This window comes from Arvicanthis niloticus, chromosome 14, assembly GCF_011762505.2.
Source record: "Arvicanthis niloticus isolate mArvNil1 chromosome 14, mArvNil1.pat.X, whole genome shotgun sequence".
Taxonomy (NCBI): Eukaryota; Metazoa; Chordata; class Mammalia; order Rodentia; family Muridae; genus Arvicanthis; species Arvicanthis niloticus.
Genome location: NC_047671.1, coordinates 21,986,266 through 22,007,652, shown reverse-complemented (window position 1 = coordinate 22,007,652; position 21,387 = coordinate 21,986,266). Strand labels below are relative to the sequence as shown.

At 44.8% G+C, this 21,387-nt stretch overlaps 1 protein-coding gene across 2 annotated transcripts in view; it reads left to right on the top strand.

Moving 5' to 3' along the window:
• The window catches only part of Gnal (G protein subunit alpha L), a 135,388-nt gene that overhangs the window by 37,033 nt on the left and 76,968 nt on the right, over window positions 1-21,387 (top strand). The window contains exons 1-4 of one of the 2 annotated variants that reach the window (XM_034518572.2): window positions 3,479-3,752; window positions 3,999-4,071; window positions 5,055-5,109; window positions 5,257-5,376. In XM_034518572.2, the coding sequence (XP_034374463.1) occupies window positions 3,608-3,752; window positions 3,999-4,071; window positions 5,055-5,109; window positions 5,257-5,376 (393 nt within the window). In that variant the 5' untranslated portion in view covers window positions 3,479-3,607. Of the gene's footprint in view, window positions 1-3,478; window positions 3,753-3,998; window positions 4,072-5,054; window positions 5,110-5,256; window positions 5,377-21,387 lie in introns of those variants that run through there. The other variant, XM_034518570.2, reaches the window with a different exon arrangement.

The following is a 21,387-nucleotide window of genomic DNA, read 5'->3' as shown; positions in this document are numbered from 1 at the left end:
ACCTTTCCTTTCACATCCCAGAGCCTTTTTGGCTCTCTCTTTTCCCTTATCACGTATGCTGGCGCCCTCTGCTGGTAAGGCTCATAAGGCTGCCCTTAGACCCAGCAGGTATTAAATGCCTTGCCTGGGGAGCCTCTTAGTGCTACCGTGTTCAGGTTGCCTAGCAACAGATGCTTTTGTTGCTTTGGCCACAAAAAGTTTCCGAGTGACCCTACAGCTCTCCTCCTGGCTCCAAATGAGTCAGTGAGTAGTTTAGATTCTGATTCAAATTTTTGAAACATGGATGAGGATATAAGAGCAAAAGACAGATTATTGGATTTAAAACTTCTAAAGTTGGGGGGGGGGGCAAAGGTGTAACTCAATGAAAGGGCACTTGCTTGCAACAAGTCTCTGGGCTTGGTTCCAAAGGCGAGAAGGAGGAGGAGGAAGAAGAAGAGGAAGAGGAGATGGGGAGGAAGGAAGAGAAAAGGAGGGAAGGAGAGAGGGAGGGAGGAAGGGAGAAGAAAAGGGAGGCCTTGAACCTAATAACAGACTGAGATTGGCTTTATACTTTTCACTGAAATCACTTAACAAATCAGGCACCATCACGATTTAGACTATGGGGCATGCAAGTTAACACAGTATCCTGGTGCACACACAGTTGGTTGTATTGGGCAGATTTTGAACCAGACAGTTACCCTTCTAAATCACCACTATGAGCTCTTAAAATGATGATGTCAATAATTCCTATGTTTTGCACTAAAATTTTTTCCTAGAGACAGGACTTGGGCCAGTACCAGCCATCACTCAACAGCCAGAAGCAGCTTTTCCGATGTGTGTGTTACCATTGTATTGGTATCTACGAACTTTCTGTATGCAGTGTAATCTGTTTTTCATTACATCAATGTATTTAATCCTTAAATTTTATAACCCTAATTTTTTTCTGTCTCACACAGTTTATTTCACAATAGGCAATGTGGAATCAAATTTAACAGTCTATACCATGATCCAAAGTTCATATTTATAGGAAATCAACTTTAATTGCATGATTTACAACAGTTGAGGGTTTTTGCTTTCTATTTTCAAGTTTTATAGAAGTGGGGGGGGGGCGAGTGCAGAGAGTAAGAAAGAAAGCAAGTGAAGAAGTCTCAGACATTTGCATGTTAAAAGCACCCCACCGGAGTCATTTCTTGCCCTCTTTTAAAATGTTTTTCGTTTGTTACATGTAAAAATAATAACCGAAAAAGTCTCAAGAAACCACAACGTTACAATACATCAGTTTGACTATAACCCTAATTTATATATCTGATCAAACTACAACCTTTTGCTATACCTTTAAAGTAACTGGGTATCATACTACCTTAAATATGTGTTGGGGGGGTCTCTAATCTAAATCCCCCTTTATAACTTTTTTGGTGAAATCTGTTTTGTTTCCACCTCTTTTTAATAGTATATGGGTTTTTGACATTTTAAAAGGTCCAGAAGAACCAGAGAAGGAGTTTGAGATGGGGACAGTGGTATAGTCAGACTAGCAATGTGAGAGCAACACCGCTCAGGCCTCATTTGATTAAGGCTGGAGACAATGGAAACCAGCCTCTACTGCTCAAATTCTACTTAGAATTAGTGATCAAAGACCATAGCGGTGATAGAGGACAGGATGCATATTTAGGAAACATCCAACAGGACACATGAACTTTTTGTGTTTGCAAGAGAAAAATAAAAACCACCAGGATCACTCACATTCCGCGTGGTTTAGAAATTCCAAAGAAAGTAGGGAGAAGAAGTCGTTTGGAGGTGTGGATAGTCACAATGGCCAGTCATATCTGGGGAGAAAGGACGAGCTGAGATCCACTAGGCAGAGATGAGCAAAACTCAAATGGTGGTTGGTGTGTGGCGATTAAAGGCCAAGATTCGAGCAGAGGATTTGACTGGACTGGCTTTCCTGAGATGACAGGGACCAGACATCCGTAAATCTACTGGTAATTCTGGTGAGGGTATTCTCTGCTCAGACCACTGTCAGGCTACCGGGGTTGAAGTTTTAGGGGTCAGGAGAGATTCAGGACAGGAGCCCCGGAAGGAGAAGGATTGGTGGAACCAATGAGAGGAAGGACTGAAGGTCTAAGTTTGCAACGGGCAGTGTGGGAGTGTTTGCATGCTTTAGGAAAATAGACCCCATCAGGTGGGGGAGAGGGAGAGATGGGAGAAGGGAGAGAGGGAGGGACAAAGAAGGAGGGAAATTGGAGCAAGTGGAGAAAGCTGGAGGCAGCCAGAAGAGTTGCGACAGACAGAGGGACCGAGAGGACATGGTCTGACTACAGGATAAAGAGACGCAGTCCATATCTGCTCTCTGGGACACATGCCAGGTCATGCTGATAGCACAGGAAAATCTGAGGCTTGGAGAGAGCTGAGCAAAGGCTTGTAGGACTTGGTGCTCAGTACCCAGTGACCCCACGCTGCGGACCATCAATTTCTCATGATCTCTAGGACTCCTTTCGCCTTCAGGTCTCAGTGTTGGAGTCAAATACCTGGGACTGTCAACTCAATTGTCCTGCAGACGCCCTGCACTTGCACTGTGAACACAAAGCGCAGAGCTTAGCAAAGCTAAGGGCTCTGATTCTCTGGCACAATAAAGGACCAGGACGTGCCAGTCTCCTCCTGTTCATCACCCATTCCTAGGCTCTAAGGTCAAGTTCAAAACCAGAGTGTGTTCTAGAAAAGCAGTGGAACTGTTCGTCAGAACTGCAAAGAAAAACGGGGGCTGGAGGTAAAGATGGGCTGGAAAGGTGGTAGCGGGGGCGAGCTGGAATAGTCTAGAAGCTGAAGGGAGCAAACGCGATGTGACTGGTGAGCCTCCTAGCGATCCTCCTCCCTGATAGAATATGCATGATCCCGAGTCCTCACTCGCCTGGGAGCAAGGAGGCGTCGGAACAGTGCGAGAAGCGCGTGCCCAGATGCACTGGGACGCGGGGTGCGAGAAAGCCACGCGGGCCAGCGTGTAAGCAAGAGTCCCTTGTCCCTCCTCTGACTCACCAGGTTAGGAAAGCGCTCCTCTGACCCCCAAGCCAACACCTACCCCAGTCCTCATCCCCTTGCAGGGGAGCGGGACCCGCAAGGGGCGCGCACAACAGACAGGAAAGCAACCAGCCAGCTTAGCAGGTGGCCACAGTCGCCCTGTGGGGACCCTTTGCTACGAGCTCTGCTACGAGCTTTACCACTACGAGGGGCAGGATCCCGCTTTCGGTTGCGCACCACCCACTTCAACATCTCTGTGGGGCGGTGCTGAGCCAGGCGCAGGCTGAGCCGGGACACAGCGCCACCCGGCTGTCTCCAGCAGAACCCGGCGCCAGGGGGTGCTCCGCGCGCTGAGCGCTGTTTCCCCAGAAGGTTCCTAAGACGACCTGCCTTTAAGGAGCGTTTCCCTGGGCGCTCCTGCCTCCCGGCGCCGTTAGCCGGGAGCGTGCAGTGGGCAGGGGAGGGAGAAGCCGATACGATCGCAGATCCCCGGGAGACCTGGCCGTCTCTTTCAGTATCAGAGAGCGGAGAAGTCGTCGCAGGAGCGCACATCTCGGGGTCTCCCTGGCTCTGGTGCGCCTTCCTACTTGCCTGAGCGGAGTGCGAGCCAGCAGGCATGGGGTGTTTGGGCAACAGCAGCAAGACCGCGGAAGATCAGGGCGTGGATGAAAAAGAACGCCGAGAGGCCAACAAAAAGATAGAGAAGCAGTTGCAGAAAGAGCGCCTGGCTTACAAAGCGACTCACCGCCTGCTGCTTCTGGGTAAGGCCGGGGTGCGCTGTAGCTCCGACCCCGGCGGCTCCCGGTGGCCCAGAGTGCACAGTCCTGGCCTCACCGCCACCGGCATATGATCATAGTCTGCCAAACCTGACTGAGCACCGCTGGGCGCCGGAGCCTGGCCAGGGCGAACGAACTACTGCGAAAGTCCCCTCGTAAGAGATGTTGGGTAGCGACCGGATGGCCCGTTAGGAGGACATGGATGACCACCTTCTCTCTGTTTGTTCACAGGGGCTGGTGAGTCCGGGAAAAGCACCATCGTCAAACAGATGAGAATCCTGCATGTCAATGGCTTCAACCCCGAGTAAGGATACCCAAATTCTATGTCAACTGCGTCATTTCTCAGACGGACTTTCTCCGCAGTTCTGTTCATAATGTAGTAGATCTGGGTGGTGGGAAGATAGAAATTTAGCATTGAACATTCTCCATTTAGGCAAAACCCTTCTTTGGCGATGGCTAGTTTAAAAAGTAAACTGCTTGCCAAACTGCAATTTATTAGGATCTGGGGGGATTGATCTCTAATATTGGTGTGGTGCTGAACCCTCAGCCAATACATTGATCCTTTACCCATTATTATCTGAAGAGGAGGGAGACCCTTGAAATCCAAGAATATTGGAATCTGCTGCTTAAAGTGGCATATTAGTTGGAAAACATCTGTGAACATTCTTCAGTTTACTTCGGATCGTCTCTAGATGATTCACAGTACCTTACTGCAAAGTGTGAATCAAAGCTGCGACTGTGTGGTGTTGGGTGGTTTAGGGAATAGTCACAAGGAAAACTGTCTGTACACATTCGGTGCAGATACGTTTTTCTTCTTTGTTTTGTTTGTTTGCCAAACGCTTTTTGATCTGCAGCTAGTTGAATCCACCAGTGTAGAGCTGCCGATAGTACGCCTAACTGTATCACAATACATCCTTTCTCTATACCAAGAACATCTACTTCATTTTCTAACTCTCAGTATAAGGAATAGACTGGAATATGACTATAGAGTCATATTTGTACACACTAGCCATGATAATTATTGTGATCCCGTGACCCTGATGTTTGAACTGTAGGGTTTTTTTTTTTAAAAAGCAGATACATTCAATTTGTTTAGAGCACAAATTGGAGGGGTGGTGATGCTTTCATTTCTGGGATTAAAAACTTGGCAGATGCCTTGGGGTTTGGTGCTGACCTCTGGTGAAACCAGATCTACCTGATGCTTCACTCACGGAAAAATTTAAAATTTTAATTGGCTCTATCAGTGAGAGGTGAAGGAAATTAGTAACAACTTCTCTTTCAATGCAGGGAAAAGAAGCAGAAAATTCTGGACATCAGGAAAAATGTCAAAGATGCTATCGTGGTAAGGACTTCCCTTAATGTTTGTCACCTGAAGTGTTGTAAGTAGGCTAGACTGGGTAAACACAAAGTATGTATTTCTGATTACCATTCGAGGGTTCCTTATCTGTTCTATCTCTCTGTTTTGTTTTTCTCTTTCATCCTATTTTAGACAATCGTTTCAGCCATGAGTACCATCATACCTCCAGTTCCACTGGCCAACCCTGAGAACCAGTTCCGGTCAGATTATATCAAGAGCATAGCCCCTATCACTGACTTTGAATATTCCCAGGTAAGAAAACCTTTCCTGAAATACTTTAAATAAGAAGAGGTGGGTCCACTCCTAATGAGGTCGCCTCCTAAAAAGCAGCGTGGATTTTCTAACCCTATAGGCGCTTCCTTTGTGCTCGTTAAGAATAGTAAACAGTGACAGGATTGTAAGAAATGTCCTTATGGATATCTAGGTGACTAGTCATCAGGGAGACAGCTTGAGTTTCAGAAATATTGGCGACACTTTTTCCTGTATGTTTTTAAAGCATTGTCGCATACAACAGAAACCTAAATTACATGAGCGCCGGGCGGTGGTGGCGCACGCCTTTAGTCCCAGCCCTTGGGAGGCAGAGGCAGGCGGATTTCTGAGTTTGAGGCCAGCCTGGTCTACAGAGTGAGTTCCAGGACAGCCAGGGCTACACAGAGAAACCCTGTCTCAAAAAACAAAAACAAAACAAAAATTACATGAGCAGAGAGAAAAGCTTATGGTGCATAAATGCCTCTGTAGAAATTTTAAAAAGAGTTTTTCTGGTCACAAGATAAGAGCATGCATTATGTAAGTAATACAGACCAGCATTCTGTGTGTTGTATCAAGCAAGATACAGTAAGGTTTACATCTGCCTCACTGACAGCTGCTATCCATCGTTCCTGTGTCAGCATTGCTTGTACCAGAGGAAGTCCAGCTAGTAGGAGTTGTTTCTTTTTGTTTGTTGTTACACATGTTTAAAAATACTGTTTACTACTGTGATGTAGCAGATTTAAATCAAACTGTATACTAAGTTTCTGAGAAAGTCATTTTTGTCACAGTTGTAGCAAAAGCATCGTTGTGTGTGCCTGTGTACATTCGTGTGTACATTTGTATACCCATACCTGTAACCTACTTCAGAGTTTTCATTGCCTGGCAGGTGGTTTGCAGATACCTCTTCACTAAGTGCCCATTTTGCAGAATCCACTGTGTAAACATAGGCTTAAAGGCCCGGTGCACTTGCTACTTCTTCCCATTCCCCTCTTCTTCTTTTTCTGTATCAGTTAATGGATAACTTTTTTTTTTTTTTTTTTTTTTTGAGACAGGGTTTCTTTGTATAGCCCTGACTGTCCTGAAATGTATTACATAGACCAGGCTGGCCTCAAACTCACAGAGATCTGCCTGCCTCTGCTGGAATTAAAAGCAAACACCACCACAGCTGACTAACAATGTCCTTTTACATGATTTTCCTCCTTTAGTCTGGATTACTTTTTTCTCTTTCTAAATCCATAAATATCCATTATATTTTCATCCTTTAAGTATATATTTTTTCCTTCTGATAAGCATCAAAATATAGCCAGAACTATCTATGCAATTTCTGAAGAGCAGTTAGAAGTGACGCCGTGAGTAAAAGAAGTTGGCCGTCTGGCACAAGACACATTGGCTCTGAACTGTGTCTTAATTATGGATAACTGGGAACTGGATAAGGAGATGGTAAGGTGGGCGAAAGGTAGCCAGATGCTTCTGCCACATTGAGAAGCCGTCCCACATCCAGCTAGAGGGGCAGGGCTTCTGCTCTGTCCTCTGTGGCATTTTGTGCATTGAGAAAATCACCCAAAATGAAATTGAGAGTGACATTCTCATTGTGCTCCAGGCGTGGGCCGTCCTGCCAGAGTCTCCTGGAGTCATTATAAAAGACCTCATATATTCCCAAACATTTGCCTTTAGAATGTCACTGTCAGCATGTGAATGTTCAGACCGATCACTCCATTCTGCATCATTTTCTCATTTTCTCCCTGCTCATCGGCACTCACCAATGATTCTCTCTAAAATTCTCCTGAGCTGCCTCGGGCATCCTTGTGAACTGTGAATGTGCCTTTAGGGTTAAGGCCTACATATTTTAATCAAAACATAAAACTTGAGGAACCATTTTCTACATACACATCAGCTTTCATAAAGTTGTTATCATAAGTCATATTTAATTATCCATTAAGTAAAAGAGGATTTGATACCAACTGATACCAATGTAACTAAAATGCACTGTGGAGGCAAATTCTTTTAGGGGCTTCATGGTTGGGAGTTTTGTTTTGTTTTAATTCTCTGTCCTAGCATTCTGTGGTTTTGCATGTCTGTGCTCATATAAAATGAGTGTTTTATTTCTTTTTAAAAATTCTAGACTTATAAAAATAAGAACTTAGTACTAATATAAAACATTGTTTCTGAAAAATGCTATTTCTTGTTTAATATACATGCGCTCTCCAGAGACATCATTTCATAGTGCTTGGGGAACATTTCACCTACTTATTTGCAAGAATCTGGATGATGCTGAGTGGAATTCAGGATACAGGCTAGGTGTGAAGAACGTCGTGTAGAAGGCAAGGGTTGAGGGTAGCTGGTCATTTGTTGCTGACTGAAATTATCCAGACATGAGATGACAGGGTGAAGTGGTATGGGATGCCTTTCTTTGGGGAGAAGTGGAAGGATCCTGGGTTGGGTTACATTTTGAAAACGGAGCCATTTGTTGGTCTATTCTTCGTATGGGGGTGCTGAGCCTGGATTTCTGCACAGAAAATAGAAGCAGGTTGGGAAAATTGGGGGAATGAGAAGTGTTGCTTTCCTGAGAAACTGGAACCACTATTAAGACACCCAGGTGTGGGCATGCAGGGCCTGATGTGAGCGTTTGGAGTGAGGAGGCTCAAAGCTGGGGGTCCTCTGCACAGAGATTGTCACGTGGGGTGGGCCAATTAGGAAGACTGGGAGAAACACTAAGGAGATGGCCGGGTTGCAAGTAGCTAAGTGGCTGACTTGGATACCATGGCAGGACACTGTGAAGCAAGAGATATCAGAGGTGGGGTGAGGGAGGGCTTAGAAGAGCCAGTCAAGATTGAGAGAGACCTCCACCACAGACAGTGTGGGAAAAGTAGATCTAAATAGGCATTCGGGGAGCTTGGCTTTTGTAGCCTGAAAGTCAGCAGTGACTTTGACAAAGATCAGCTGGTATGCCGAGAAGAGGATGTTGACTGGAGGCAGCAAGAGTATCCTGGGCTCTGCTGTGAAGAAAAGCCAAGAAGCAGAGACGAGGAAGGGTATGAAAGGCACAGAAAGATCCTGGGTTTGCCATGAACTCAGCCTCTAAGTGAACACAGGAAGCACGGACCCAAAGGGGCAGAAAAGGTTTAGAGGGGTTACAGAAAAAGGAAAAGGAAAAGCTTTATTTTACTTAACATGTGTATGAGAGAGACAAAGAGAATAGGAGACAGAGAGAAAGAGAGATGGGGGCGTGCACATTACCGTGGTGCACACGTGAAGGTCCAGGAATGACTGTGCAGAGTCAGTTTCCAGAGAGGTCACTTTTAGAATAAAAAGTACAAAATCAAATCTCAACGCACGTGACGTGTTCTTTAGCAAAGAGAGAAAAAATAACAGTGCAAGGGAAAGGGGCTATTGACAGAAAGAGGCCGTGGGTGGAACCTGGACAGAGAGAGGGTATGGGCGGAGCCTGGACTCACAGAGTAAGAAGATGGGAAGCCAGACTTCAAAGAGACTTCTCTTGAGTATGAGAGAGGGCAAGGACCAACCTAGGTAAGATGGTAAATGTGGGACAGGAAAAGGGAGGAAGACTGGCTCGCAAAAACCACTTAAACAACAGTTAAAGCAAATTGACCAATGTCCATAAAAAATGATTGTCTGGTTTGGGAATTTCCATAAACTGCCCAACCTGCTGTCTGTGGTATTATTCATGGTTATGATGAACAATACATACGAAGGGATAAAGATTATGCCCTTGAACCCAAGTGATATCATGATCCCTTTCACAAGCCAGAAAGTGCAAAGGAGATTTCATACCAGATGTCAGAAGCAAAACCTCCAGTGGAGCTCATAGCTACCTAACAAGCTATCTGCTGCCAAAACCATGAAATTTGGGGAGACAAGGCAAGCACAGTATGCTAAATTTAAAGACAACTAAAACAAATGAAAACATCTGTTCAAAAGGGATGATCTATCATGAACTCAGCCAGCATCTAGATAGAAGGTGGACAGGGAGCTAGGAGGCAGACGTTCCACACTATTTAAACAATACCTTCGCCAACTATCCTTGAGTAGTACAGTCTCCACACTGGTGCCCCTGAGTGTGTCCAGGTCAAAGCTGGAGTAGATCTGGGATCCCAGGCAACATCTTGAGTCATGAGCTACCTGCGTAATTTATCTTCTGCTTTTGAGACAGTAAGTGTCTCCCACCTCAATGGCCATGGAGTGGGCCTGGCTGCTTGTGCTTCTTGAAACACAGCTGAGGAAGTGGTCTCCATCCCAACCTTGCTCCTCCCCACATCTCACAACCGAATTCAGTCTTGTGTTATGTACACAGAAAATGTCACAGAATATCTGTTAATCTACAGTGTGACAAAATATTTTGTGTCCGTGTCATCCAGGACAGTGAGTGTGAGATGCCAGCGGACGGGCTGATTAGAATATCATGCTATTAAGGAAACATTCTAGTGCATACAGCAAAATGCTAGCCCACACTTTAATTCAGGGCAGTGGGAATCATTTTCCCAAGCAGCTATCCCATCCTCTTGGAACTGATGAAGCCATGTGCCTGTTTAAAAAAAAAAAAAAATGAAGAGGGGCTGTGGGTGTAGCTCAGTGGCAGAGCACTTGCCTTGCATGCTCAAGTATTGCATGTCAAAAACTCAGGACTGGTGTAGCAGAAGGTGAAATCTATCGCTTTTCTTAGGGAGCCGAGATGCTTAAAGATACTTATGTATGGCATGAAAAAGTTCTCATCCCAGCTATGGTCAGGGATGAGGGATAATTAGAAAACACTCTATGAGATGCTCTTAGGGCCTGTCTGTCCCTGTGCTGGATGGGAGAGAACAGATGCCTTGCAGGATCCACAACAATGAGAGACTATGGGTCTTGGCTGCTTCCATGCTGTCAAGGAGACTGAGGCATGGTCAGCGAGGGACATTGCTGCATTCTCACTGGCAAGGAAGCAGTAGAGGGAGCCGGCTGTATCAGGGCATCACATAGGACCACCGTGCTCAAACCCCAGGCAGACCAAGTGCTTGCCCTGTGACTCTGAGACCGTTACTTCACTATTCTCCTAGAATTTCTCAACAGTGCAGCAGAGGGGATTATGCCAGCTACTCCATGTGGCTGTGACAGGGTATAATACAGTGACACCGGGGAGGCAGCCAGCTCAGGAGAGATAGACCTTTACAATGAGTATCCTTGCTCTCTGAGAAAGATCAGGTTGAGTGGGGTACACAGTATCCTCTGATTCCAGCTCAGGCTATGACCTCATCTTCTTCCTATGTCATCCATCCCAGAGGTCCTGGTGGTCTAAAGAGATACCAGTTCACTGCCAACTCTTCCTTCAATCCGTAGGGAGCTAACAGACCCCAGAGCTGTCCTACCCTGCCATAGGCAGCAATCACAAGCAGTCTCTTTTGTCCCATGCCAAGACCCAGTGTCCCCTAAACTTCACAACACTCCTAAGGGACCTCACCCCTAAGTATCACAATGGAGACAAGCAATGGAACTCTGACCTCTGACCTCTGGCTATCTCAGAAGACAGATTTCATGAGGAGAGTGCTTCAAGTACCACAGCTAATTGGCTCCATCTCTATCTCTGTCGCCAGCTGCCTCAGGTCCCACCCTGCTATATTATTTTAACATTTTTATTTTTCCTTTTTCTTAATTTCTTTGTTTGGGGAACTGATTTGTTTTTGCTTGGTTTGGTTTTTGTTTTGTTTTGTTTTGTTTGTTTTGTTGTTTTGTTTTGTGATAGAATCTCATACAGCTCAGGCTGGCCTCAGACTCAACATGTGGCGAAAGATGACCTTGAACTTCTGATTTTCTGCTTGCACTCCTGAGCTTGGAAATTATGGGTGGTGCTACCCAGAACCTCACGCACACTAAGTAAGCACACTGCCAACTGAGCTCTGAACCAGGCTCTTCACTGAGATTCTCACAAACTACCAGTCAGTCCTAATTTCTGCCCACCTCCATCCTGCCGTCTGACCCTGCAGTTTCCGAAACTGCCTGGAACTAACCAGACCTTGCTGGATCATGGTGGAGGCTGTTATTTAATCTTATCTTTAATTAAAATATTCACAATATTTTAGTTAAATATTTTAATTAAAATAATGTTCCATTAGGTTTTTACCCAAAATTTCACAAGTCCTGACTAACTCACCCTAGGATTCCCCTCGTGTCCAGTAAAAGGTGGAGGCCCTCTGGAACCTCGGCCTGAGTCAGGGAGATGACCCCAAGTACTTTACATTTTGAGTGACAGGTTCGTTGTTAGTCAAGTTGTCAGCATTCAAAATTTTTGCAATGAAATATTTTGACTGCCCTGGGATATACACTCTGATCTTTTAAAAAGTTCTAGAAAAGTTTCTTCTAAAATGAAGCGAGACTCTGGGGGCAGAGGCAGAGGGCTCTTGAGTTTGAGGCCAATCTGGACACTATCTCAACAAAATAACAATAAAATAATAAATGAACACGCTTTCTCTAAATTTGCTCCTTTGGTTTTTTGGTTTGGTTTGGGTTTGGGTTTTGCTTTCTTCTTCTTCTTCTTCTTCTTCTTCTTCTTCTTCTTCTTCTTCTTCTTCTTCTTCTTCTTCTCCTTCTCCTTCTCCTCCTCCTCCTCCTCCTCCTCCTCCTCCTCCTCCTCCTTCTCCTTCTCCTTCCTCTCCTCCTCCTCCCCTCCTCCTCCTTTTCCTCCTCCTCTTCCTCTTCCTCCTCCTCTTCCTCCTCCTCTTCTTCTTCTTCCTCCTCCTCCTCTTCCTTCTCCTCCTCCTCCTCCTCCTCCTCCTCCTCCTCCTCCTCCTTCTCCTCCTTTTCCTGGTGTGTAATGAAAACAGCAAACACTTCTTAGATCCAGGAAAGCCATATTGATTCCATAGAGAACAATAGAAATCATACTTGAAAATGAAAACCGTGGTGTGTGTTGAGAACTGGAAACATCTGGCAGCTCCAGCTGAAGAGGAAAGAGCAGACATAAAGAATCTGGGCACTGAAGAGAGGCCCTAGCATGTGAGCCTAGTGTTTCTAGCCATCTGGGAAGCATGTGGCACTTGGCCGACATAGAAGGAGTCTGTTGGGCCAGCAAGTGGGAAATAGCATTAGTTCAATAACTCTATCCTGAACACGAGGTAGCAAGATGAAAGAAGGGGTCACATGAGCTGAGCTTGCTTCTTCGCTGGTTTTTCAGTAGCATCAGGAAGTGTCTGGGGGTACAGAGATGAACAGGGGGTCACCCTTTGCTCTGTCTCAGATGTTGGCATTTGACAAGCGTGGGAGGTTCACAGGTATTCGGAGTACATGAAGGATGCCTTCCTTCCTGAGGTGAGGAGAAATCCCTCCCGGCTGGAAGCCCTGCACTGATGTGGACAGAGCAGAGGCAGAAAGTGGTTCATTGTGACTGAGGCTGAGGGCATTACCCACCCCTGGGAAGAGGGCAAGGACAGGCCACTTGTGCCAACTACTGGGTTGTTCTTTCTCAGGCTTCACAGTGGTTCCTTCCCACCAGAAGGGAACTGACAGTTCTTTTGGGGAAAATGACTGAAATTCAACTCACTCTTGGGTCTTTAGTGGAACAATGTTCTGAGGGGTTGGCATGGAGCAAATGGTATTCCTTCTACCAGAAAACTTCACCTGGGCCTCATAGAACTTATGTCAAATCCTAAGGAAGGACAAACTATATTCCTTTGGTAATTCATAAGTAAGTTTTAGTAATATCTCCTAGGACTATAGTGTGTGAGTGTGTGTGTGTGTGTGTGTGTGTGTGTGTGTATCTGTTCTTAACAAAATGTTCACTTGCTAGTTTTATTTAGCACACCAGGATGCTTGCGCCAGAATACATAAGTAAGAGGGAAACTGTGGAATCTTCTGACTCTTATAAACCCTACAACATGCTGGGAACACAGAGCTCAGCAGGCAAAACCTTTGTTTAACATCAGTGGAGCCTTGGGTTCGATCCCAACGCTGTGGCTAAAAAAGTACCGTAGAGGAAACAGGGCAGAATGGAGACCACTGTGCTTTACACGTGATAAGGCATGTTGTTGTATGTGCCTCCAAGTAAAAACTGCTGTTTACTGTGACCTAGATGGGCCGGTGTCTTGAAACTATCATAGAAACATTTGTGTAAGAACAAGGTAGCTGGGCATGGTGGTGCACTCACTCAGAAAGGAGAGGCAGGTATACCTCTGTGAGGTTGAGGCTAGCCTGATCTACAATAGTGGTTTACATTTCCAGACCAGCCAATACTATATGGTAAACCCTTGCCTAAAAAAAAAAAAAAAAAGAATGAAACGAAAAAAAGGAGATTTATCCAGTAGCATCCTAGACTTACTTACCCATTACTAAGGGAATGAAGAACATTTTGACATCAGACCCCATCTACCTTTCCTAAGTAATATGTACCAAAAAACACTAGGAGTTGAGCCATGTGACTTTTATGTAAAGTGTTTGTGAAGAGAAAATAATTTTAAGCAACAAGGTAAGGCAACTTTTTTCTTAAAATTCCTTGGATAGGATGTCACTGAAATCTCAAGTTCTATGAAAAGACTTGAACAAAAAAAAAAAAAAGACTTCTGACATGAGCTTGCCTGGTTAGTATTTCCTCGAAGCTAGCTGCTGGGTTTATCAGAGGGAAGCAAAGCCCAGGGAGCGAGCGCCTTGGCACCCATCTTAGTCCTTGTCATCCCCGGCTTTATGTAACCGAGAGGAAATATTTTGAACCTTTCAGCCATCTCTTTGGGGAATGGCAGAAGGAACAGTAAGTAGGCTAGTCTTATGGCAAATTAAGCCCTAAGTGAGTCAACACTTGTGGCTTCTGAGAAATGCACACCAAGGTTTGATGGGGCAAGGAGAGTGGGGGTGTTCCTGAGAGGATTCTTCAAGCATTTGTGACTTTTTAGATTGTTTTGGGGTTTGCATGGTGTCCTAGTCTGCAGAAACACTGAGCAAAAGCATCTTGGGGAGGAAGAGGTTTATTTGGCTTACAAGTTACAGTTCACCATCCTGGGAGGTCAAGACAAGATCTTGAAGGCAGAAACCATGGAAGAACACTGCTTACTGTCTTGTCCCCATGGCTTGCTCACCCTGCCTCCTTATAGAACCCAAGACCACCTTCCTAGGGGTAGTGCCGCCCACAGTGGGCTTGGCCCTCCTTCATCATTATTAATCAAAAAAATTACTAATAGGTCAATGTGATTAAGGCAATTCCTCACTTGGCGTTTCCTTTTCTCAAATGACTATAGTCAGTGTCAAGTTGGCAAAAATTAACCAGCACACTTAGGGATATCATACATGAAGGTGTGAAGTTTTTTTTTTTTTCTTTGCCTCTTAAAATAATTTTGTACTTTTGTTATGCTACAGCATGTGGGGTTGAACTAATGCAGCTTTCTGCATGATATTCTCTCTACCCAAAGCAGTTTCATTTTTAAATTTTTGTTTTCTTGTTTAGGACATATTTGTATATGAAGTAAAAATCTGAAAGATATGAATATGAAACAGATTCTCTCATTCAGCCTTCTTCCAGATCCCCACCCATTTCTAGCATGTGACCTGTCAATCAACAGAGTGGTCAGTGCAGCACTGACTCTTAGTAACTGAGCGTAAGCCTTGTAACAGGCTCCCCACCCTTCATGCTGGATCTAAACCAGGACTTTGAGCATGGCACACTAAAAAGTACTCCACCACTGAGCCACACTGTCAACTCTCAACACACTTCTACCTCACAGGGGACGTGCTCTGGACTGCTGTGCTAGCTATCTGGTGACATTTTTATTTAAAATTGATTTTTATACATCTTAACTAAGATATATTGCATTACGTTCACCCTTCCTCATCTTTTCTTTATTCATTCCCAAATTCTTCCTTTCTAGTTTCTTCCCTGTTAAGTATGTGTGAAAATGTATGCACAAATTGTTAAAAAAAAAAAAAAATGTAGACACAAATTGCGATTAATCTTGTTAGCATAAAAATTGCCTAACCTGAATTAGCAAGGGAGTGTTTTTCAACAAAATTTGATCCTGAGGTGAATTGTGTGGAAACCATGGGTGGGGGGGGGGGGGGAAGGGGGCTGAGACAAAATGCCAGAGTGCTTAGTTATGAAAATATAGAGCGATGATTTTTTTTTTCAGCTACACATTCACTGTTGCTACGTTAAATATATCAGCTGCAGTCTTCGTCGCCATGAGGGAAATTATGCATTAGAGAATTCCAGGCAGGACACTTGGAGGCCATTTGATCATGAGGTTGCAGGCAGGTGGCCGCCTATGGAGGACAGCACTTCAGAGTGTTTGTCTCATTGCTCCTTGATGCCGACCCATCCCTCTCACGAGTGGCCCATTCAACCCGTGCCTGCTCCTGTTTCACAGCCTAGTCTGACATCTCCATCCAAGAATGAGTCTCTGCTATCCCCCATGAACCCCTGCGCTCTCCTCTTACCCCTCACATTTGACCCTCCTTCCTCCAGATCTTGTTATTCCCTTCCTCAAAGTCTGGCTCATCTGAAAAACAAAAACAAAAAAAACAGAACAAAACAAACAAACAAAACCACATCATCCACTACTGCCTTTGCCTGCTGCCCAGCTGTCCTTGTTTACTCTCTGATTTGAGATTACAGTCTTAATGACTTTGACCACTTACAAGTACTCAGTTAATGCCAAATGATCGAAGCCCTAAGGAACCAGGTTGTCTGCCCCTCTTTCTATTCCTCCCATCAGCCAGGGTAGTCTTTCTTACGAAATAGACTGATTTGCTGTGATACAAAGTGTTTGGTTCATACACTACCCTTTCATTTCTTCAGGTCAGTCTTAACCATGTTGAGTTTGCCACTGTGCCCACATGGGAAGCAGGTGAGGTAGCTGTCTGTGCTTGGGATGTGACATTTGACAACTGTCACGACAGTAACTGTGCTAAAGCCAGTGTGTGTATCTTAGGCTCTGCTCTGTATTGTGCTTGGGGCCAAGAGTTACACAAGAAAGCCTAAGCCCTAACCTCTGAAAATGTCACAATGAAGAATCAGGTTGTTAGAAACATAATGTGTAAGATAAAATAGTGACCAATAAGAATAGTGTGATTTCATAGTAACCTCCTTACTGGGGACTTGGTCTCCATAGTTATTCAGTGACTATTAGTGATACATGAACTCAGAGTAAAGGCGTCATGACAGACAGCACCTGGTAAAGTTTCCTGGCTGAGAAAATTTCACCAGCAGAGCAGTGAAGAAGTCTTGGCCATGAAGGAAAGAACCCACTTCCACTAAGGTGGGTTATAAAAAACAAAATTGAGACTCAGAGAGATGGGATGTAAACTGCCAATCCCACCTGAAATTTTCTAATTAAAAAGTGGCATGTGTTGGGGCTGGAGAGATGGCTCAGGGGTTAAGAGCACTGTCTGCTCTTCCAGAGGTCCTGGGTTCGATTCCCCATGATCACATGGTGGCTCACAGCCATCTATACTGGGATCCAATGCCCTCTCCTGGCATGCAAGCATACATGCAGGTAGAGCACTCATACACATTTAAAACAGAGTAACATGTGCATGCCATTGGTTCAAGATGTGGTCACTTGGGACAAAAAGGCAAAATCTATTGAGAAGGAAACCTATAGACCTGGAATCACCAGTCCAGGACACCGTTCCCCATCACAGGTTAGAGCACGCCTAGCACAGCAGCTTCACCCCTCTGCTCTGGGGTTATGATGCGCTTTGATAAGAACTCAGGCTGACCCTGGGTCTACACACATCTTCCACAGGGCTTACACCATACGTGATTGTCAATATATTGCACACCACGTGATTACTCAGTGTTTAAAGAAATGTTAATAAGACCAGGTGTGGTGCTCCTTTAATCCCAGCATTCAGGAGGCAGAGGCAGGAGAATCTCTGTGAGTTCAAAGCTAGCCTGGTCAACACAGGAAGTTTCAGGACAGCCAGAAATACACAGAGACTCTGCCTCAAAAGGGAGGAGGAGGAAGAGGAGAAGGAGGAGGAGGGAAAGCAGGAAGGAAAAAGAAAGGAAAGAAGGAAAAAGGAAGGAAGGAAGGAAGGAAGAAAGGAAGAAAGGAAGAAGGGAAGAAGGGAAGAAGAGAAAAAGGGAAGAAGGGAAGAAGGGAAGAAGGGAAGAAGAGAAGGCAGAAATGTTATTAGTGAAAAATACACACTCAGACACATTGTATTAGATCTACTTTATTTTATAAAGTGTGTTCATTGAGGCAAAGAGAGAAAAATGAATATTGGTTTCTTTATCTCCACTTAAACTTTTTTCATCCCAAGTTGAAGTTCTTAGAATAAACTTTACCACAGTCTTCTCCACTTCTAACTTTACCTCCTCGTGCACATGAATATCTATAACCTGTGCGTGTTAAATATGCACGTACAGAGGTCTAATCACACACAATCATTACTGAAAATGCAAACATTCTTTTAAAGATATTCCCAAGATGCCTCACTTAGTTCCACGACTCTTCTTCAAAAAGTATCTGAAAGAAATGAGGCTGTGTTCACCACAGGGTGTTCAGCATCTCTAAAATAGGGACACGCACTTCCTCAACTCACTTCCCTCCCTCCACCATCCAAGGGGAATATGAGAGTTTTAGCAACCGTGGTTTGACTGTAGAACCAGCTACTAAATCTCAACCAAGTGAGAAAATGTTGGCTAACATATTTGTAGAAAAATGACAATTGTTACTTGAGTTTTTGGTTTTTTTTTTTTTAATCATGTGTCACCAAACGTACAAGGTACCTCTTATGGGACTAGAATAAGTCATTTCACTTGAGAACATACTCAAAGCCTCCTCAACTCTCCTGCCCAAGACTATGTTCCTTACCTGGGCTTCTAAACATTATCCAAATGTCCTGTTGCTCTACACACAGTGCCAGGGATGGAACCAGGGCCCTGAGCATATAGAGAGCGAACTCTACCAGTGGGCTATGCCCCCACCCCAAGATATTTATTTTTAAGAACTTCTTATACATTTCTTAAATGTTCCTAAATTGTTTTTGCTTATTTTATATTTATTTATATTTTCTTTCTTTATTATTTCTTCTTAAACTATGTAATTAAAAGCCAATGAAAATGGCACTTCTGACATTGCTGAGTGCCTGAGAGAACAAAGCCAGGAAAATCTATCATCATTGTTTCTTATCTCTCGAGCTGAACCTTTCACTTGCTGAGGTAAACTGTATGGCAGAGTGCTTGCTTGGAGTGTGTGGAGCGTGCTCAAGCACCAACACAGAAAAGAAATAAAGTAATGAGTGGCTCATCATCTCATATCAGGATTTTTGTGACAGGAGACTAATGTCCTTCAATGAACACTAGTGGTGTTTTCAGAGTAGTCATTCAGCTCTGTTTCTCAGGACGATGATGGAGTATGTGCCCGATGCTGTGTGGATTGTGAACCCACAAGCCAGATGAGCAAGGAGTGAGTGCAGGACTGTGTGTGGCCCTGGGTGATGTCACACTGTTGTGTAGTCTGGGCTGCAGACAGTTATCTGGTCTACCATGTGGGTCTCTTGCTGTCGCTGTCCTTCCTGTGTGTTTCAGGTCTCTAACCTATTAGATTGGACCATGCAATTGTAACTATTTAACTAATTTTAGCTATTTTGTGACGGTTTCGCATGATTTGACCTGATAGGCCCAGGAGTGTCACCAATCAGTCTTTTGACATGGTTCCCTTTGTCCCCTGATTCTGAAAGTGACCTTGCCAGGGAGCATTGACAGCCTCCCTGCCACGAGTAGGTCCTTCCCTTCCTGTGCCTCACCCCTGCTCCAGTCCTCCTTTCCGAGCTTGTCCTTGCTAGCGATATATTCTATCTGTGAGATGACATGGGAAAATCAAATACCTCCACCAAGAGGTGGCTGGAAGCCACACACAGGCACCCAGTGTGATGCATACTTCTTGGTACAGCCCAAGAATAAGGTTTCTCCTGAATATACTATCAGTCTGTGATGCTTTCAGGGGACTCTCTCCACCTTCCGTGGCCTTTCACAGCTCGGTGTAACATAAAAATAGTCAAAATGCTCTACTTGGCAGAAAACAGGTTAGTTAAAATAAATTAGATAGTTCCAATAAGAGTATTAAAAAAAAAAAAAACCCACAATCGAGTCCTCTGGTTTTGTGTGTGCTAGCAATGTTGATAAAGTGGTCTGATATTAACAACATTCGGTGCTCACATAGGACTGTAGGCAGGGACCTGAGTTGTAGACTCACACAATCCACATGTGACAAAACAACATCTAGGAGGCAGTTGACTGCCCTAGGCCAACATGGGTAAGTTTGGGAAATTTCCAAAATTTAACACCAGGTAGTCTGACCCCAGAGCTTGCCTACCTGGGCACTGCCATGGTAGTGACCCTCCTTGGGTCCGCCTGACACCCTAGTCCATTAAAAGCTTGTTCAGCCCACCTCACTATTCCTCTCCTCGTTTTGATTTTATTTTCAGAGTTTAGGTTAGTGGGAATTCCTCCTAGTCTATGAGTGTGGTCCTGCATCTCACCTCAGAAGCAGTGAAGGCGAGCGTGGGAGGGGCTCGCCTTGCCCTTTTTCACATCTGCCTCGTCTGACAAACAGAGTGTTCCCTGCAGCTGACAGGCCAAGTGGCCATGCCTCGGTGGAGCCCAGAGGACTCTTCCTTGACCAACTCTGTGTGTGGCTTTTGACTCAGACAATGCAAACCTTGAAAGATCATTGTGTGGCATTTCCAAACCTTTAATCAGCAGCTCCAGGAAGACCTGATTAGAATTCTTTATTCTGAGCACTGATAGCCGCCCCCCCCCCTCCGGAGAAATTCAGTTTGCAGGATGGAGGGAGAGAAGAAAGAGAGGGTTGGCCCAGAGAGTTGGGCTCCAAACCTTACGCCTTGCCTGTGTACATACAAACTTTCATTTATGAGAATATTCTTAGAATACAGTTTTGAAGATAGTACTTAGTTGTACAGTACTTACTACTTAGAAGCCTTAAATGAATTACCTAGTATCACACATGAATGTGCACACATACCCCTAGGAAACATCCTGTGACAGTCCCCATAAAATAGGTGAGAAAGGCCAGGTAGGTGGACTGCCTGCCCTCATATCACAGAGTTGATGATATCACAGATATCACACAGTGAAGCTGGCACTAAAACATGCCTCTTAGCTATGGTGTCAAAGGCTACAGCCAGATTCTATCCCGGTGACACATCAGAAATGAAGAGCAGAGAAGAAAGCATAGTCGTGCAGCAGTTAAGGACAGATATCATTCAGAGACATGCATTGCTGGGTGTGCCAATACCACAGAGTGAGCTTACAAAGATTGAGATGCGGTGGGCCAGCCTCCAAGGTAAATCCCATGGGAAAAAAGGAATGAGTAGTGTCACCAATGACTTACTAGTGTCGTGAAATGCACAGCACTGTGGCGGACTGAAGCTCCTTGTCTATGGCAGTACATTGTGCTACAGTCTTAAGGGGCCTTAGGGCTGCTAGACCATTATTTAGTTACTTTTTTTTTTTTTGGTTTTTCGAGACAGGGTTTTTCTGTATAGCCTTGGCTGCCCTGGAACTCACTCTGTAGACCAGGCTGGCCTCGAACTCAGAAATCTGCCTGCCTCTGCCTCCCAAGTGCTGGGATTAAAGGCGTGTGCCACCACCGCCCGGCTCATTATTTAGTTACATTGTAACCATGGATTTGTTTGTTTCTTCCTGAGATCATGTCTCATATAGCCCAACCAGACCTCAAACTCACTGTGCAGCCAAAGATGACCTCCACCTTTTGGTCCTCCTGCTTCTACCTCCCAAGTGCTAGGATTACAGATGTGTGCTAGCACACACGGTTCATGCTTTGCTGAGAATCAGACCCAGAGCTTTGCTCATGCTAGGGAAACAGTCTGCCAACTGAGCTATACCCCCCCCGCCCTCCGTTGTAGTCTTATGGGGCCACCATCATATATATACATGGTGACCGTTGACTCAGTTTCTCTTATATTGCATATGACTTTACCATAAACAAGAAATGTACATCAGAACTCAAAACAACAACAACAACAAACTTTACCATAAACAACAAATGTACA